The 16,389-nt window shown below is 39.3% G+C and overlaps 1 protein-coding gene across 2 annotated transcripts in view; it reads right to left on the reverse strand.

Annotated features, from left to right (window-relative positions):
• Window positions 1-16,389, reverse strand: part of FAM83B (family with sequence similarity 83 member B) — a 44,691-nt gene that overhangs the window by 7,469 nt on the left and 20,833 nt on the right. For both annotated transcript variants that reach the window (XM_061354941.1, XM_061354942.1), the window contains one exon: window positions 3,860-4,024. In XM_061354941.1, the coding sequence (XP_061210925.1) occupies window positions 3,860-4,024 (165 nt within the window). The remainder of the gene's footprint in view (window positions 1-3,859; window positions 4,025-16,389) is intronic.

Genomic DNA, 16,389 nt, shown 5'->3' on the forward strand with positions numbered 1-16,389 from the left:
ATGGCTTGCAAATTACTATACTATATAAAAAAAAAGCTTTGCCTTAGGTACTCATAAGTTGAAATATAATTTCAAGTAGGCATATCTAAAAAATGAATAAAATTTACATTAAATTTCTGGTTTTTAGAAAAATCATAGTCACTGCTTCCTCTTGTTCTCTTTTTTCTTTTCCTTCTTTTCAGTATTATTCCTCCTGCAGCTTTTTGATCTTGCTTCCTTAATCCTGTACTCATTCCTTGTCCTGGTAGTTCATCCACTAACAGAAAGGAACACTGCATTATAAAGGCATGTTCCAGTGATCATGTTCCCTTTTTTCACATCACACTTTCTTTTCCTCCAGAGTTAATCTGTCATTCTTCACCTACTTCAAACCCTCTAATAAGGTGCCAGGGATGCATACCTTGAACCATTCTCCAAAATACAGACAACATTTAAGAATGTATAGTAACAATGGGTTCCATTCAGAATCATAGAAGGGTTTGGGTTGGAAGGGACCTTTAAAGCTTATCTAGTCCCACTCACCTTGCAATGAGTTCTGACACCCTCCACTAGACCAGGTTGTTACTACCTTCCTGGGTAACCTTTTCCAGTGCCTCGCTACCCTCACAGTGAAGAATATCTTCATAATAGCAAATCTAAATCTCCTCTCTGTCAGTTTAAAGCCATTCCCTCTTGTCCTGTCACTACATGCCCTTGTAAAAAGCCCCTCTTCCAGCTTTCTTTTAGGCCCCCTTTAGGTATTGGAAGGCTGCTATAAGGTCTCCCCAGGACCTTCTCTACTTCAGGCTGAACACCACCAGCTCTCTCAGCCTGTCTCTATAGGAGAGGTGCTCCAGACCTCTGGACTCACTCCAATAGGTCCACTTCCTTCTTGTGCTGGGGGCTCGCGTGGAGCTCCCCATAAACCAGCAGAAGCAGTCTGATTAGAAGCAGCAAATATATACATACTGAACTGCAAGCTCCATTTAGTATGAAATGCTGTGTTTTATCCTGAGGCTATAGGACTTCCCTGCTAATGGTAGTATGTCACTGATCACTGCATCACTGTGGGCAAAGCAGTAGCTCATTTATGAATCCTGAGAGGAAAACCCTGAGCAAACGAGAAACCAACAAACCCATGCATCATGAAGGAACCAAGGTAGCCTGACAGGAAGTGCAAACGTAGGTAAGATCAGCCACAGTGAGTCAACTGGAGAGTCAGTGACTGCTAGGGGATGCATATGGAAGAATACTTTAATCAAGGACTTGATGTTTCAGGAGGTTTCTAAAGTCAGACACAAGATCTTCTCCCTCCTCCAAGACAGCCTGTAGGACACTAAGGGACATTGCTGTCTTGGTGCTGCATTCTGCAGACCAAATCTATTTCACAGTTTGCTGTAGCACCTGTCAGTAGCGTTAAAAAAAAAAAAAAAAAAAAAAAGGAAAAACAAAAAGAGCGCATTTTGAAAAACTTAGAATCATAGAATAGTTATGGTTGGAAAGGACTTTAAGATCATCAAGTTCCAAACCCCCTGCCATGGGCAGGGACACCTCACACTAAACCATGTGACCCAAGGCTCTGTCCAACCTGGTCTTAAACACTGCCAAGGATGGAGCATTCACAACCTCCCTGGGCAACCCATTCCAGTGCCTCACCACCCTTACAGGAAAGAATTTCCTCCTTATATCCAATTTAAAGTTCTCCTGTTTAAGTTTGAACCTGTTACCCCTTGTCCTGTCACTACAGTCCATAATGAAGAGTCCCTCCCCAGCATCCTTATAGGCTCCCTTCAGATACTGGAAGGCTGCTATGAGGTCTCCATGCAGCCTTCTCTTCTCCAGGCTGCAGTCCCAACTTTCTCAGCCTATCTTCATATAGGAGGTGCTCCAGTCCCCTGATCATTCTCGTGGCCCTCCTCTGGACTTGTTCCAACAGTTCCATGTTCTTTTTATGTTGAGGACACCAGAACTGCATACAATACTCTGAGGTCTCACAAGAGCAGAGTAGAGGGGCAGGATCACCTCCTTTGACCTGCTGGTCACGCTCCTTTTGACGCAGCCCAGGATATGGTTGGCTTTCTGGGCTGCAAGCGCTCGCTGAAGCTAGCTCATGTTCATTTTCTCATCAACCAGCACCCCTAAGTCCTTCTCTGCAGGGCTGCTCTGAATCACTTCTTTGCCCAACCTGTAGCTGTGCCTGGGATTGCTCTGACCCAGGTGTAGGACCTTGCACTTGGCATGGTTAAACTTCATGAGGTTGGCATCAGCCCACCTCACAAGAGTGTCAAGGTCCCTCTGGATGGCATTCCTTCCCTCCAGCGTATCAACCGAACCACACAGCTTGGGGTCATCGGCAAACTTGCTGAGGGCGCACTCAATCCCACTGTCCATGTCACCAACAAAGATGTTGAACAAGACCGGTCCCAACACCGATCCCTGAGGGATACCACTTGTTACTGGTCTCCAGCCGGACACTGAGCCATTGAGCACAACTATTTGTGTGCAGCCATACATCCAGTTCTTTATTCACCAAGTGGTCCACCTATCAAATAGATGTCTCTCCAATTTAGAGACAAGGATGTTGTGTGGCACAGTGTTGAACGCTTTGCACAAGTCCAGGTAGATGACATCAACTGCTCTACCCCTGTCCATCAGCTCTGTAGCCCCATCACAGAAGGCCACCAAATTGGTCAGGCAGGATTTCCTCTTGGTGTGAAGCCATGCTGGCTGTCACCAAGCACCTTGTTGTTTTTCATGTGCCTTAGCATGCCTTCCAGGAGAATCTGCTCCAAGATTTTGCCTTTACTTTTAAGGACCTAAGCCAACATTCCAGAGCAAAAATTGATATAAAATACAGGTTTGCTAAAAAATACTATCAAAACCCCCTTTATCTTCACTAATACACCACATGTCTCTCTGGTTTTTAGACAGGGTTCTTAAACTGGATGCTGCTAAGAAGAACTTTTATAATATTTCTTTTCTTTGTGTGAACATGGCCTAACTAGCCACAAGAAACTGCAGACAGAACTATACAGAAATTCAGCCAAGACAGCCCTCACAGCTTTGCAAAGAGACTGGCAACATCTTGTAATTTCTTCAGTGCTATCTAGAGTACTGTATATCTAGAAGTATTTATGAAGCATTTACTTTGGGTCAGTGCAGCTCACGGTTTGTATTCTAATCCCTGTTAAATATTACAGCAATACAGGACATCTTGTGAAAAATGTGTTAGTCTTCTCATTCTTAGAGGATAAAGTTACACTTTTCATGTATAAATGTAATACTCTCTAGTGACATGGTTTAGTGGTGGTCTTGGCAGTCCTGGGGTAATGGCTGGACTTGATGACTTAAAGGTTTTTTCCAACCTCACTGACTCCACAATTCTATGATGTAGACAGATGTGATATTATGGGTTTTCAGAAAAACATTAATAAAACAGAATAAAATAGAATTGTTGGCCTTTTAAAGTACTTTAATACATAAGAACTTCGAAGAAAAAGATCATGAAGTCTGCAATTTATTAATTTACATAAGCTTTATGCGTCTATTTGCAATCTACTTTAGAAGAAAACAAAAAAACCAGCCTAGCTTTTCAAGCACAGTGTTCCTAAATACATAACAATTAAAAATTACTTTATAAATAATATAAAAAAATTATGTAATTCTATCAAATACTCTAGTTTTGACTCATACAAAAGATAAAAATCTTTCTAAAAACATTTGTAGAGAAGGTTCTACTGAGAGCTTACTTAGCTATACCTTATTGTTAATTCGAAAAAGCCTATATTTGATAATCACTTTCTGAATAACAGTCCCTGTTCAGTGGGCTGTATGGGAATAAGTAGTGAATATTCATGCACAGGAACACAGGAAGCCTTACCCTGAGCCTCTGAACTTGACAGCCTTGTTTCTCCGTCATTTTCAGAAAGTGACTGAAGTTTGACTCATCAAGTAGCAGATACACTGCAATTCCTCTAGCAGATGCCTCCACAACTTCTCTAAAAATATCCACATCTGTGAACATATCCATAACAATGGCAATGACCTGAATAAAACAGAAATGACAGAAATTATTATATTGTATAAACACATAAGTAAAACTGTTCACTGAAGCTTGCACTGGGAAGCTAACACTAATATATTTTCTGCATCCAAAAAGTTCTAATATTTTCCATGTGGTACCACTTAACCTAGAAAGCTTTTCTAGACCATTGGATATTCTTTTTCAGAAGTCAGATGATCGCGTGTGTGCCACTTGTTACATGTACCAAAGCTTGGCAAAAAGTTATGTTGTGGGTATGTACAGAAATTGATTATATGAAGAAAAGGAAAGTCAGTGGAAGAGAAAGGAAGGGGAAACAGCAATGTAAACACATAGTTAAAAAATAAGCCATCAAATTATAACTGCAGTGTTTGGTGTGAAAATGTTTTCAGATAACATTTTTGTTCAAGGGGCTTTTTCATCTTACAACATCTTCTCTAAAGGTAGTGGCTCAAAGGCTTGAAGGAGTCAGTAAGCAGATACTGAAGAGCTGGAGGAGTTGAGGACATCAGGACCCATACTCATTCAGCACTCTTACTGGGATGAAATTTTCTCAGCTTGTGAGAGCTTGAAGAAGATTAGCTTGCTGAACACCGGCTACTGATACCATTAAACCTATGGGGATAAGGTATGTATTTCTGACTGGGAAAAACAATTTCTTGCTAATGGTATCTTGGAGATGATATACTGCTGCTGTTTTGGGGAAGCGATTTGGGAAGAATTAGTTGGAAGCATTAGAGGAGATAACAGAGGGAGAACAGGTAGCTGTGTAACTTAATATTCTTATCCACTACAGTGTCCATGAAAAGTTTCAATGAGATGTCTCAGTTGCAAATTCAAACCAGAGGATCACAGAATAGCTAGGGTTGGAAAGGCCTTAAGATCATGTAGTTCCCACCCCCCTGCCATGGGCAAGGACACCACACACTAAATCATGTCACCAAAGACTCTGTTCAACCTGGCCTTGAACACTACCAGGGATGGGGCATTTACAACATCCCTGGGCAGCTCATTCAAGTGCCTCACCACCCTCACAGTAAAGAACTTCCTCCTTATATCTAATCTAAACTTCCCGTTTAAGTTTTAACCCATTACCCCTTGTCCTATCACTACAGTTCCTAATGAAGAGTCCCTCCCCAGCATCCTTATAGGCCCCCTTCACGTACTGGAAGGCTTCTGTGAAGTCTCCAAGCAGCTTCTCTTCTCCAGGCTGAACAGCCCAAATAAAGTCTTTCACAGATGTCAGAGCACGCTTGACATTGAGTTTTACCATTACCACTAATCTTTAAACTATCTGTACCTTAACCATAATGGAGAAATTGTTAAGTTACAGTCACTCATCTTATTTCAGAATTGAAAAACTTACCTCACTCATAAAATTTGTTAAATGCTGTTGCAAGCACACAAGTAAAAGTTATGTCTCCTGTCAGCTGTCAGAATAGTTCAATTGTTTTTGAATCCTACCTGCTTAGAACTAAAAAAATTCGCTTGTTCCAAGCATGTACTTAAAACACTAGAAATATTAATGAAAGCTGACATACATTAAATAAAAGTAAAATAACAATGTCATTAGGAAAGGTAAAAAGCTCCTGAAGTAGCAGAAATGAAAGGATTAGGCCATATTGTAACAAGGCACCTGGCAATAAAAAGGCTGTTTACAAATCCACAAGTCAAAGAATAACAGAATAGCATGAAATAATTGAATTCTTTCAAAAATCTTAGGTAATATGCTCATTCAGCACGTTATTCATTTCATTGACTTTTTGAAAATGAAACCTAAATGTGATTTTTAACAGTACAAATTATATTTCTTTATCTAAATTAGAAAGGAAAGACTGAAACCCTGTCATGGTTTAAGCCCAACCGATAACTCAGAACCACACAGCCGCTCACTCACTCCTCCCCCTTTCTTCCTTCCCTAGCTCCCAGAGAGATGGGGAGGAGAATCGAAAGAATGTAACTCCCACAGGTTGAGATAGGAACAGTCCAGTAACTGAGGTATAACACAAACCACTGCTGCTACCACCAATAATAATAATAAGGGAAATAACAAGGGGAGAGAATACAACCACTCACTACCTGCCGACCAATACCCAGCCCGACCTGAGCAGGCCAGCCCTTCTGGGTAATTCCACCCAGTTCATATACTGGGCATGATGTGCTGTGGTATAGAATACCTCTTTGGCTAGTTTGGGTCAGGTGTCCTGTCTCTGCTTCTTCCCAGCTTCCCCTCCTCGCTGGCAGAGCATGAGATTCAAAAAGTTTCTTGGTCAGAGTAAACATCACTGATCAGCAACTAAAAACATCGGTGTTACTGGTGTTGTTCCCAGGCTGAAAGTCAAAAACACAGCACTGCACCAGCTACTAAGAAAGAGAAAAATGACTGCTCCAGCTGAACCCAGGGCAAACCCACAGAAGTTTTATCCTGACTCTAAGGACACCATCACTTTCAGACTGCACCTTCTGCTTGGTCTTGTATCTGAAACACACAACATTAACTGAACATGGCAATCCTATTTATTCATCTGTCTTGTTTCACTTACGTCTTAGCAGAAATCTGCCAAGACATATCAAGTGTTTTAGGTAAAAAGACCAAAGAAGCAAGTTTGTTCTCAAAGTTCTGTTTCATTACCAGTGTCTCCCTTCCTCTAAACTCCCTAATTTCTTTTTAACCTTTCCTTTAGTTCATATCTCTTAGAAATATGGGCTCATTACAGTCCAGGGCCTATTTAAATGCAAGAGAGAAATCCTGAATGGATTCATTAGCATATGCTGGCATGAATACATGAAATATTCAGAATCAACAGTACAGCCTTCAAAAATCATTCTAGCATTTTCCTAGGGCAGATATCTAAAATGCTAACTTGTTTGCAGCATCTGTGGTTAAAAAAAGACTAGAATAGTGGAAATCCAAACAAAATAAAAAAATAAGAATTAGTAACAAAAGCTAAAAACCAACTAGAGTGGCCATATCCGTCTTTATGAAGAGGGAAGGAGAGAAATAAGTAAGAAAGCAGGCCAGTAAATTGGTGACATAAGAAGGATGCATGAGCACTACTATGTAGATACTTGCAACTTGCGAATGAACAGGAAGACTCCGTTTGTCTTCACTAGCAGAATTCTTCTTAAATCATTTACCTCATTAATTTTGGAGTTAATTCTGCAAAGCATCAAAGCAGCCTTGCAAGAAATAGTAGGTTTCACTTCCAGAGTTGGAATAGGGATTACCTCTTGAAACCTAAGGCTTCCACTAGCTGAAAAATCCTCACCAGATTTAAGAACATGTACGCAAAGCCACAGTTGTATCTGACAACCAACTGGACATCCGTTTTTTTCATTCCCTGGAAACCAAAGATGACTCTCGTTGTACTTCCTCATTAGCTTGCCCATTCACTCTTAGCAACAATCTATTAATCTAGTCAACACAAACGTAATTAGACTCAATTGCTGGAGGAAGAAGAGTGCCAAATTTGAACCATTCATATGATATACATTCATTAGTAAAAAGTCATTTACAGTGATAAGATCATTTGTGTATACTAATTTCTACAAATTAGAGTAGTTGTTTGATCACACATTATAGATTTTGATGCAGGCAGTGGATTCCATTAATGTCACAGAATATTCTGTCTTTTAAATGTATTAAACTTCGTTCAATATTTTTCTTTTTTCTTGGGGGGGAAGAGGTGGGGTTGTGCAGAAAGGGTACATTTCCCCATGCATTTGCCTACTTTGCAGAAGGGAGTATTGAGCTTGGGGAAGGAAAAAGCCAATATGGTATTCAGGGTCCCAAGTTTTGATTATTTAAGGAAAACAAGACTAGGAAGTTACCTCAAAAGAGGTATTCTATAGTGTGTATCTACCTTTAATTAAAGCTGTAGCAACAGCTGCAGGATTAGTTACTTGCTGCATCACTTTGGAAGAAAAGATTTCACTATTATGTTTTATACATTTGTTTTTGCAATTGCAGACCTGATTTCTACCCTGACACTTACAAGAAGCCACATAACAGTGAAATCCAGGAAGAAAAAAATAAATATAGAATTCAAATTGCAAAAAATAGGTCAGAAAAATACCCATTCCACAAATTCTGTTTCTTATGGCCATAACAACACTATGCTGCGTCAAGACTATCTCCCAAGGTAGAATGCTCCAGTGTCATACAGTAGGCTTCCTTATAAACTGCCATTTCCTTTTTGAAGCATATTTGTTTTTCAAAATGCAGAGGTCTTTTCAAAAGCAAGCACTAATGCTTTTACAGGGAATACAAAGGTCATCCAAACATGCAGGGGACACTCGATAGGTTTAGCAGTTTGCTACTGAAAACAACCGGAATTCTGGAAGAAATTTCCAAACCTTGAGAAACTGATTATTACCCTGATCAAAATGACCCTCAGTTGGGAATAATTAAGCATTTTACACTTTCAGGGATGTGAAAACAGTTCACAGAGCAGATACTTGCTGTGCATAATATCATATAACACTGATAATTATGCACAGCAAGAGTTAACTATCACCACCTGATTTGGTATTAGATAGAACAGCACATTTCAGTCATCAACTAAAACCAAAATCAGTGCAGAATTTCTTTTTTTTTTTATTTATATAAATGTCTTCATTCCCCAAAACTAAATTTAAATAACCTTAGGTTGTCCCTACTAATCTTCTCATCTTATCTACCAATTCCTTTTCCAAAGCAATAAATGCTTTTTAAAGTTAAATTTTGGTTTCAAAGGCAGCCTTACAGAAGAAGAGAATCTTCTGAAGTCAATAAGCACAAAATTACTCCTAACAAAGATGACAGACTTATCAATTTACATGAAGGCACCAGTAGAGCCATATTCTGTTATTCTTATATAGAAGGAAGTTGCCAATCCCAACTGTACAAATGCATCTATCACTAAACATCTCCTGAGCATATCCAGAGGAGTGTCACCAAGATGCTCAGAGCTGGAGCACTTGCCCTGTGAAGAGTATGTGAAGGAGTTGAGTCAGATCAGTCCAGAGCAGATAGGTTCAGGGACTCTTACAGCAGTCCCCAGTGCTTTACAGGGAAGGTCTTGAGGAGATGAAGCCACCTTCCTCATAGTGGTGGCAGGAGATGAGACAATGGTCAAAACTGAAACAACAACAGTTCTGACTGGATATAGGGAAAAACCCCTTATTCCCTCAAGAACAGCCCAGCAGCAGAGCAGGTTGTCCAGTCTCTATCCTTGGAGGTTTTCAACACCCAAATGGATAAAGTCCTGAGCAACCTTGTCAGGTAGTACCAGTCACCCTGCTTTAGGCAGGAGGTTGGACTGGAGACCTCCTTAAGTCGCTTCCAATTGACCAAGTCTGCAATTCAGTAATTCAGAGATCTTCACTCTGATCATTGTCAAAATCCAGGCAAATTTTGACATGTTTGGAAGTAATTATAAATTTTGCAGTGGGACTTAAAGAAACCAAAAAAAAAAAGACTATAAATAAACAACACTAAGAAGGAAAGCTTTTTTGCTTTACTTCTTCTATTTTGGGTAAGAATTCTGGTAAGAAAAATCAATAGATTGTAACCTTCATAGCTCAGTTTTAGAACATCAAAATTAACCCTTTCAAATGGGTGTGCTCTGAAATTAAGGCATAGAAGTAATGAAAGTCCTTTACTGCTAGTGCTCTGTAAATCTATCTTGTGAACTAGCGAGAGTTTCATTAATCCCAATATCTTCACTTCTTTCACAGGACTAATTACAATTCCTTAAGGTATATCTTGCAGATTGTGTCACTTAACACGTCCTGTGTTATAAACAGTAAAAAAGAGGAATTCTCCAATGCAGCTGTTTTCCTAGGTCAGGCTTTACTAAAAAGACACTCAATAACCTAGTAGGAAATAATGCTAAAGACCTATCCTACACTGCAAGAGTACTGATTTTTTGTAACCTATGTGAGGCTTACTTCGGGCATGCTGTGACAGATTTCCATATCACTGTGCAGTGCTTTTGAATGCCACTACCCTTCCTCAACCTAAGATCGAAGCAGCACATTTCAGATAGAAATGTTAACTCTATTTTCGTTGACCTTTTCCCTGGCACTCCAGTCAAATTCCTTTTCACAGATCTCTATTTTGCAGAGAATCTTCTTCTGGCACACGCTTGGTGTTATCTGAATCTGGCCTTTCTCAGAGAGCAGGCATATCACGATGCTTGCAACAGTGCAGAAAGAAGATAGGTAGTGCATACCTTGCTGTTAGCAACAGGACACAGGCAGAAATTTGACTGGGTGGTTTTAAGGAGCCATAAAAGAAAGTGATCAATGCAGAGAGCCTTCCCGCTAGTAAGCTACATTATACATCCCACAAATTATTATGGGTTTTTTTATCATGTTACGCTCTTGTTTATGGTTCAGGGTCTAGATTCAGTTTAAGCTTGCTGCAATTCCTATTAGCAGAATCCTAATAAATCATCTGATATCCTCACTGTTGCTAACATCAGAGTGCTTCTAAAATGATAGTGCATTAATTTCATACTAATTTCCAAAATTGAACACAGCCCTGAAATGCTCTGCATAACACATCCTTCCATTGAAAAACATACTTTGAAACCCCTGTAATTTGCACCTGAATATCTCAGGTCACCTTTGGGCTGGCTGTTATTGCTGAGGTCTCCCATAGCACATGTAGCAGATCAGAAGTCTTGAAACAAATGACCAAAGAGCAGTATAATGGTGGGAGGTCTCATCTGAAAATAGAGCCTAGACACAGTAATAAAAAAAGTAATAAAACATTTGAGTGTGACCCATTCTTCTACAATTTCCATGGCAAAGTAATGGAACAAATACTGAGATGATTTGTATCTATGCAACTGTCATGAAGTTAATGTTACTGCTTGCAGTATATTATCACCAAAATTGGCTCCCTGAGATCATATTTAATTTATTTAACAGGCTTCTGCATTCAGAGAGCAATAGACCATAACTATAGAGTGTACTTTGAAACACTGTCCCATTATAGCACTCTTTAAAAGCAATTTAATTAACTAAAGGGTGAACTCTGGCACTTAACTATAACAGGCAGATACACTACCTCAGAACCACTGAGGTAGGGTTAGGATTAGGGTTAGGGTACTCCTACGGTTTTTACGTAAACTAAAATCCTAGAAATCTCCTGCAATACAATATGGGAAAAAAAAAACAAAGCAAACTATTATCAGAAAATAACAAATGGAGGCAACCACATAAAGCACTATATAAATAGTTTAGCCATGTAGCCCACATGGCAAGGCCTTGTCTGGCAAAAAACCTGTAAGAAAGATGTGTGGTAGGAGCTATCGGTAATAAGGAAAAATGTTCTGATTCTAGTAGCAAAGAATGATATGGCAGTAAAAACAGGAGCTATGAAGAAAGACATGATTGAAATATACTGGGAAGATCAATTTTTTACAATGTACCATCTTCTAACAACTACCTCATGATTTTGCCTTTTGCTCAATTTGGCAGCTTTGTTGAAGTTTACTATGTCTCTGAAAAAGCAGAATAGAATATCAAGATTACCTCTTCTACAAATGAAACTAAAACCGACACAAAATAAAAGTTCTCTGAGGTGCAGATAAGATAAAAAGGATGTGGACCTGTTGAAGTGAGTCCAAAGGAGGGCCACAAAGATGCTCAGACGGTTGGAGCTCCTCTGCTATGAAGAAAGGCTGAGAGAGTTGGGCTTGTTCAGCCTGGGAAAGAGAAGGCTCAGGGGAGACCATACAGCAGCCTTCCAGTGACTAAAGGGCGCCTACAGGAATGCTGGATAGGGACATTTTACAAGCGCATTTCCTTTATCATTACTATTACTGGTGGTAGCAGCAGTGATTTGTGTTATACCTTAGTTACTAAACTGTTCTTATCTCAACCCGTGGGAGTTGCATTCTTTCTGATTCTCCTCTCCGTCCCTCCAAGAATAGGGGAGGGCAAGAAGTGGGGGGGAGTGAGTGGACAATCTGGCTGGCTGGGGTTAAACCACGACAGGAGACCATACAGCAGCCTTCCAGTGACTAAAGGGGGCACACAGGAATGCTGGATAGTGACGTTTTACAAGCGCATGTAGTAACAGGACAAGAGGGAGTGGCTTTAAACTAACAGAGGGGAGACTTAGATTTGCTGTTTGGAAGAAATTCTTCACTGTGAGGGTGGTGAGACGTTGGAGCAGGTTGCCCAGAAAAGTTCCGGATGCCCCATCCCTGGAAGTGTTCAAGGCCAGGTCTGATGGGGTTTTGAGCAACCTGGTCTACTGGAAGGTGTCCCTTCCTATGGCAGAGACTGGAACTAAATGATCTTTAAAGTACCTTTCAACTCAAACCATACTAAGATTCTATGATTCTGTGATTATCTTTCAGAAAGCTACTGCACACTAAGCTATCAAGTCACACATGTACCACCTTAAAATGACCTTCCATATTACATCTTCAAATTCACCCAACTAAGAATTATACAGGTGACCATCTTGCAAAACATATGGGAGTGAGCTACATTAATTCTATAAATGTGATCTGTATCTACGGGTTTTGTAGTTGTTATTGTGGCTGAAGGATTAGTGAGAATTCATCTCAAAATGACTGAATTGCAGGAGACACCATCTTGCTGTGGCTGGTAGCAGAGGCAGTAATTCCTCTGAAGCTTACTTTTGCACATGCAGAATCAAGTTTAAGCATGTCATGGAGATGAGAGAAGGGAAGGGGATATTCTGGGGATTCTTTGTGGGGACTTTTCAAGAAGCATTTATAAACCTAACCCTTGGAAGAAAGGATCTGCAAAGAGACAGTTGCTGCCCAGTGACTGGCATACCACAAACAAGAAAAGATTTATCTAAATCTGCAAAGAACTGTCATGCAGGGTGAAAGCAACAAGCTTTCAGTGTTTAATTTTAACACTTTGCTTTCTGCTTGCAATGCTCCCATCAATGACTACACCAGGTTTGGTATTTAACAAGAAAGCTGTGTGCTGTCACTGCGAACAGAATTGAGCAGAAAATCCTTGGCATGATTTAGGGAACATGCTTGGGAGCTTATTCTGCCCTTTCTTCTCTTGCCACTGATGTCGTTGCTCTAATCTCAGTGCCATGTGGACTGCACCTGGCTGGGTGGCAGGATTTTTATATTTGTATTTAGCTCTTCAGAATGTTCTTACTGAGTTGTTATTTTGGAAAGCTGCCAAGCTTTTCCTGAGAAAAGCAAACAGGAAGGAAATGCCAGGATTTCTGACAGCCTACGAATCCGCTATACCAAAATGGAAATTCATGGCAAAAAATAAAAGGTACTTCTGTAGCCTGTGGCTTTCTGTACAAAGAATTTCAAAGACTTGCTGCTTCAGAAGTGAATTTTATTTAAGTGTATTAGCAGCTTTAATATGTGGGTTCTCACTGGTTCCCTTAATATTTAGTGAATATTCAGGCTACTTGACTTACTATTATAATGTTATACTTTCTATTTTAAATTTGTTTGTAAGTAGAAGTACTTATTTATTCATATGTGCATTACTTAGTCACTACCCAAAACCAAACAATGTACAACCATGTGATAAGCCTTAATTATTATTTTTTAAAGTGCCAATAGTAATTAGAACTAAACTCTTAATAAACTCTTTTTTCTTAATCTGCCATGTAGGACTGAAAACTTCATTGAGCAACCTCAGAGACCAATCTCAGTTTTGAGACTTCCTCCAAATAATTGGAGCACTAGCAAGAGCAGCAGATGCTGTTGGCTAGCTTCTACCTGGTCAAGGGAACTATGAGTTGACCACTGTGCAGTTAAGAACTCTTTCAATATTTGAAACTATGAAGGGCTGCCATAAATTGCAATACACAGTTAAGAACATGGGAAAAGGCCACCTCAAACTATCAGGAGGGGGTAAGAGGCTGGGGTGGAAGAATGCAAAGGAACGAAGACATTATGAAAAATGTGCTAAAATTGTCCATTCCAATTGCTCCTGCTTATAAATATTCTTCATGCCAAGGTAAACTAGGCTGGATGCCAACATTTCTGAGGGCTCTTTCCAAGATTTTCTTCAATAAATCTTAAAATAATTTGCTGCTTATTGAAGAGTCAAAGTAAACACCTGACATTCTGACATTTCAGCTAACCTGGACAGCAATGCTTGAGAAAAATTTGGGGTTTTGCCACCTTTAAGAGTACATTTTTGGTGAGGTTTCTAAGACTGGGATGGAATAAAGTTACACACTTCCTGAGAGTTTAGCTTACATATTGAAAAACACTAGGCAATGTATAGAAACCCACAACATTAATGAACACTTACACGCTCTAGCCTTTAAACTATAAAAACAAGCAACATTTCTTTAAAGTAGACAATTTTGTTGGCATTTGTTAATTAGAAACTTGGGAACAATGAAAGATTCTCCTAGTCGAAGGCTGATTTATAGGAATATGAGATGATTCAGACCCACTTTTCTAGACTTGGAACAATCACTTTGCTTTTAAGTTTGCTTATGCAAGAGCTGTGCACTGTCTGTCATCTTTGATATCTTCATGGTAAACGTTTCTGAACTGAAATGAAATGGGAAAAGCTGAATAACTAATATTCATAATTTATAAATAAACAACATATTTAAAATATCCTGCACAGATTTCAATGTTGCTGCTAGTATATATAGTTCAGAAAAAAAAATAAATTCCAATAAAACGTAACTATGCTGTTCAATTGTATAATACTGCCAAGAAACCCCTTGCAGTTACTTCCACAAACGAATATGTAATACAGATACACTGAGCACGTAAGAAAAGAATCAAAAGAGAAAGGCAGGGACTTAAGAAAAAGGCGGAAACAGTGCTTCTATAGCACACCTTGTAAAATAATGGACGTAGATGAAAACAACTGTTTCAAAAAACACAAAACATTTATTTTCTGTGTTTCTAAGCACATGAAGATTTTGGTGGATCCAAGTCAGCACACAAATCTGATGTGTTTGAGTTGCTTACGATTCAGAAAAATGGACTTTTGAATGCCTGTGTGCAGTATGTTGAGCACAGTCCACAGGGATGGCCTATCAATCATTTTTTGTACGTGGAAAAAGAAAAACATGCTTTTGTGAAAGACTTGTAAGCCATGCACTGTTAAGTCCATGAGCCTTATACGAGGGTGACCTTGCAGCAAGTAACAGAACTTAATTAGAAGATTATTGTTTTCTAACATAAAAGACATTACATTCAAGAGAAAACAAATCTACTTTGGATGGCAAGGACCAATTAAAAATAATTGAATTAAATTGTCAGATTTGAAATTAGTGGAAGGCTACAGACCAATCTGCATGACCTGATTATAAATACTGAGATGAGCCCTAATTATGTTATTAATTGTTGGAGGTTACTTGTCTGCAGACACTCAAAACAACTTCTTCTAAAAGCTAGATTTCATAATCCTAAGGAACCCTGCTAGTGCAAGTGTCTCAGAGATAAATGTAGAAGAAAAGAAGAAATAAAAAAAAAATCTAAATCCTTGCATAAGATGCTGTTAGATGTCCACAGAACCTCAACTGAGACTAGAACTGTTTCTGGTTAAAAACCTCCCCTAGCTCATAGTATTGGGAAGCTAATACCAAAGTGAGAAAAACAGATCTCAACAGAGGCTCCTGTTAGCCTTTGGAAAGAAGTGGAATAAAGTCCTTGTCTTATAAGGTTAAGAAGGAACACTACACTCTGTTGCAACAGAGTAGGTTTTTTTTTACCACAAATGCCATTAACAGACCTGGATTGTTTACACCTAAGACAGCAAAGGAATTCCTTGCTCTGCTGTTGGTCATTCGTAATTAAACTTTTGAGCAACACTTATGCCCAATATTAAAAACATCTTGATGGTCAAATTGGTTGCTCAGCTTTACTTCTGAAAAGAAAACCAACACGACAATGAATACAGACATAAAGATTAATCATATATTCAGGGAAGGGGAGGAGGAAAAAAGATCTTTCCAAATACGGCTTTCTTTCATGATGACAGCTTTTGCATTCAGCTTCATAGACGTGATGAAGAGTCAGTAATTGACACATGAGGTGTATACATTTCAGGACTTGTTAACAGCTGTATGTTTAAAGCAATAATCCTGTGAAAAACTTTTGGTTATGTGTATTTCTAGCAGCTTGTAGGACTCAACGATACTAAAGATTTTCATATTGCTGTTACAAAAGTGCAAGTAAAACCACTATAATTTACAGATTATAATGGACTACTTGTGTTACCCAACTCCCTCCCTTCTCTTACTGCCGTCCATTCCTACTCCTTTTCCTTTCCCCCTTCGTTCCCTTACTTTTCTTTCTCCCTTCCTGTCCCTCCCTCCTTACTTACACCAAACTGTGTAGTTTGGTTGATATGGTGGAGGGAAGGGATGCCATCCAGAGGGA

Source organism: Neopsephotus bourkii, unplaced genomic scaffold (genome assembly GCF_033783945.1).
Source record: "Neopsephotus bourkii isolate Nb327-2 ecotype Australia unplaced genomic scaffold, CSIRO-AGI_Nbou_v1 NB_756, whole genome shotgun sequence".
Lineage (NCBI taxonomy): Eukaryota > Metazoa > Chordata > Aves > Psittaciformes > Psittacidae > Neopsephotus > Neopsephotus bourkii.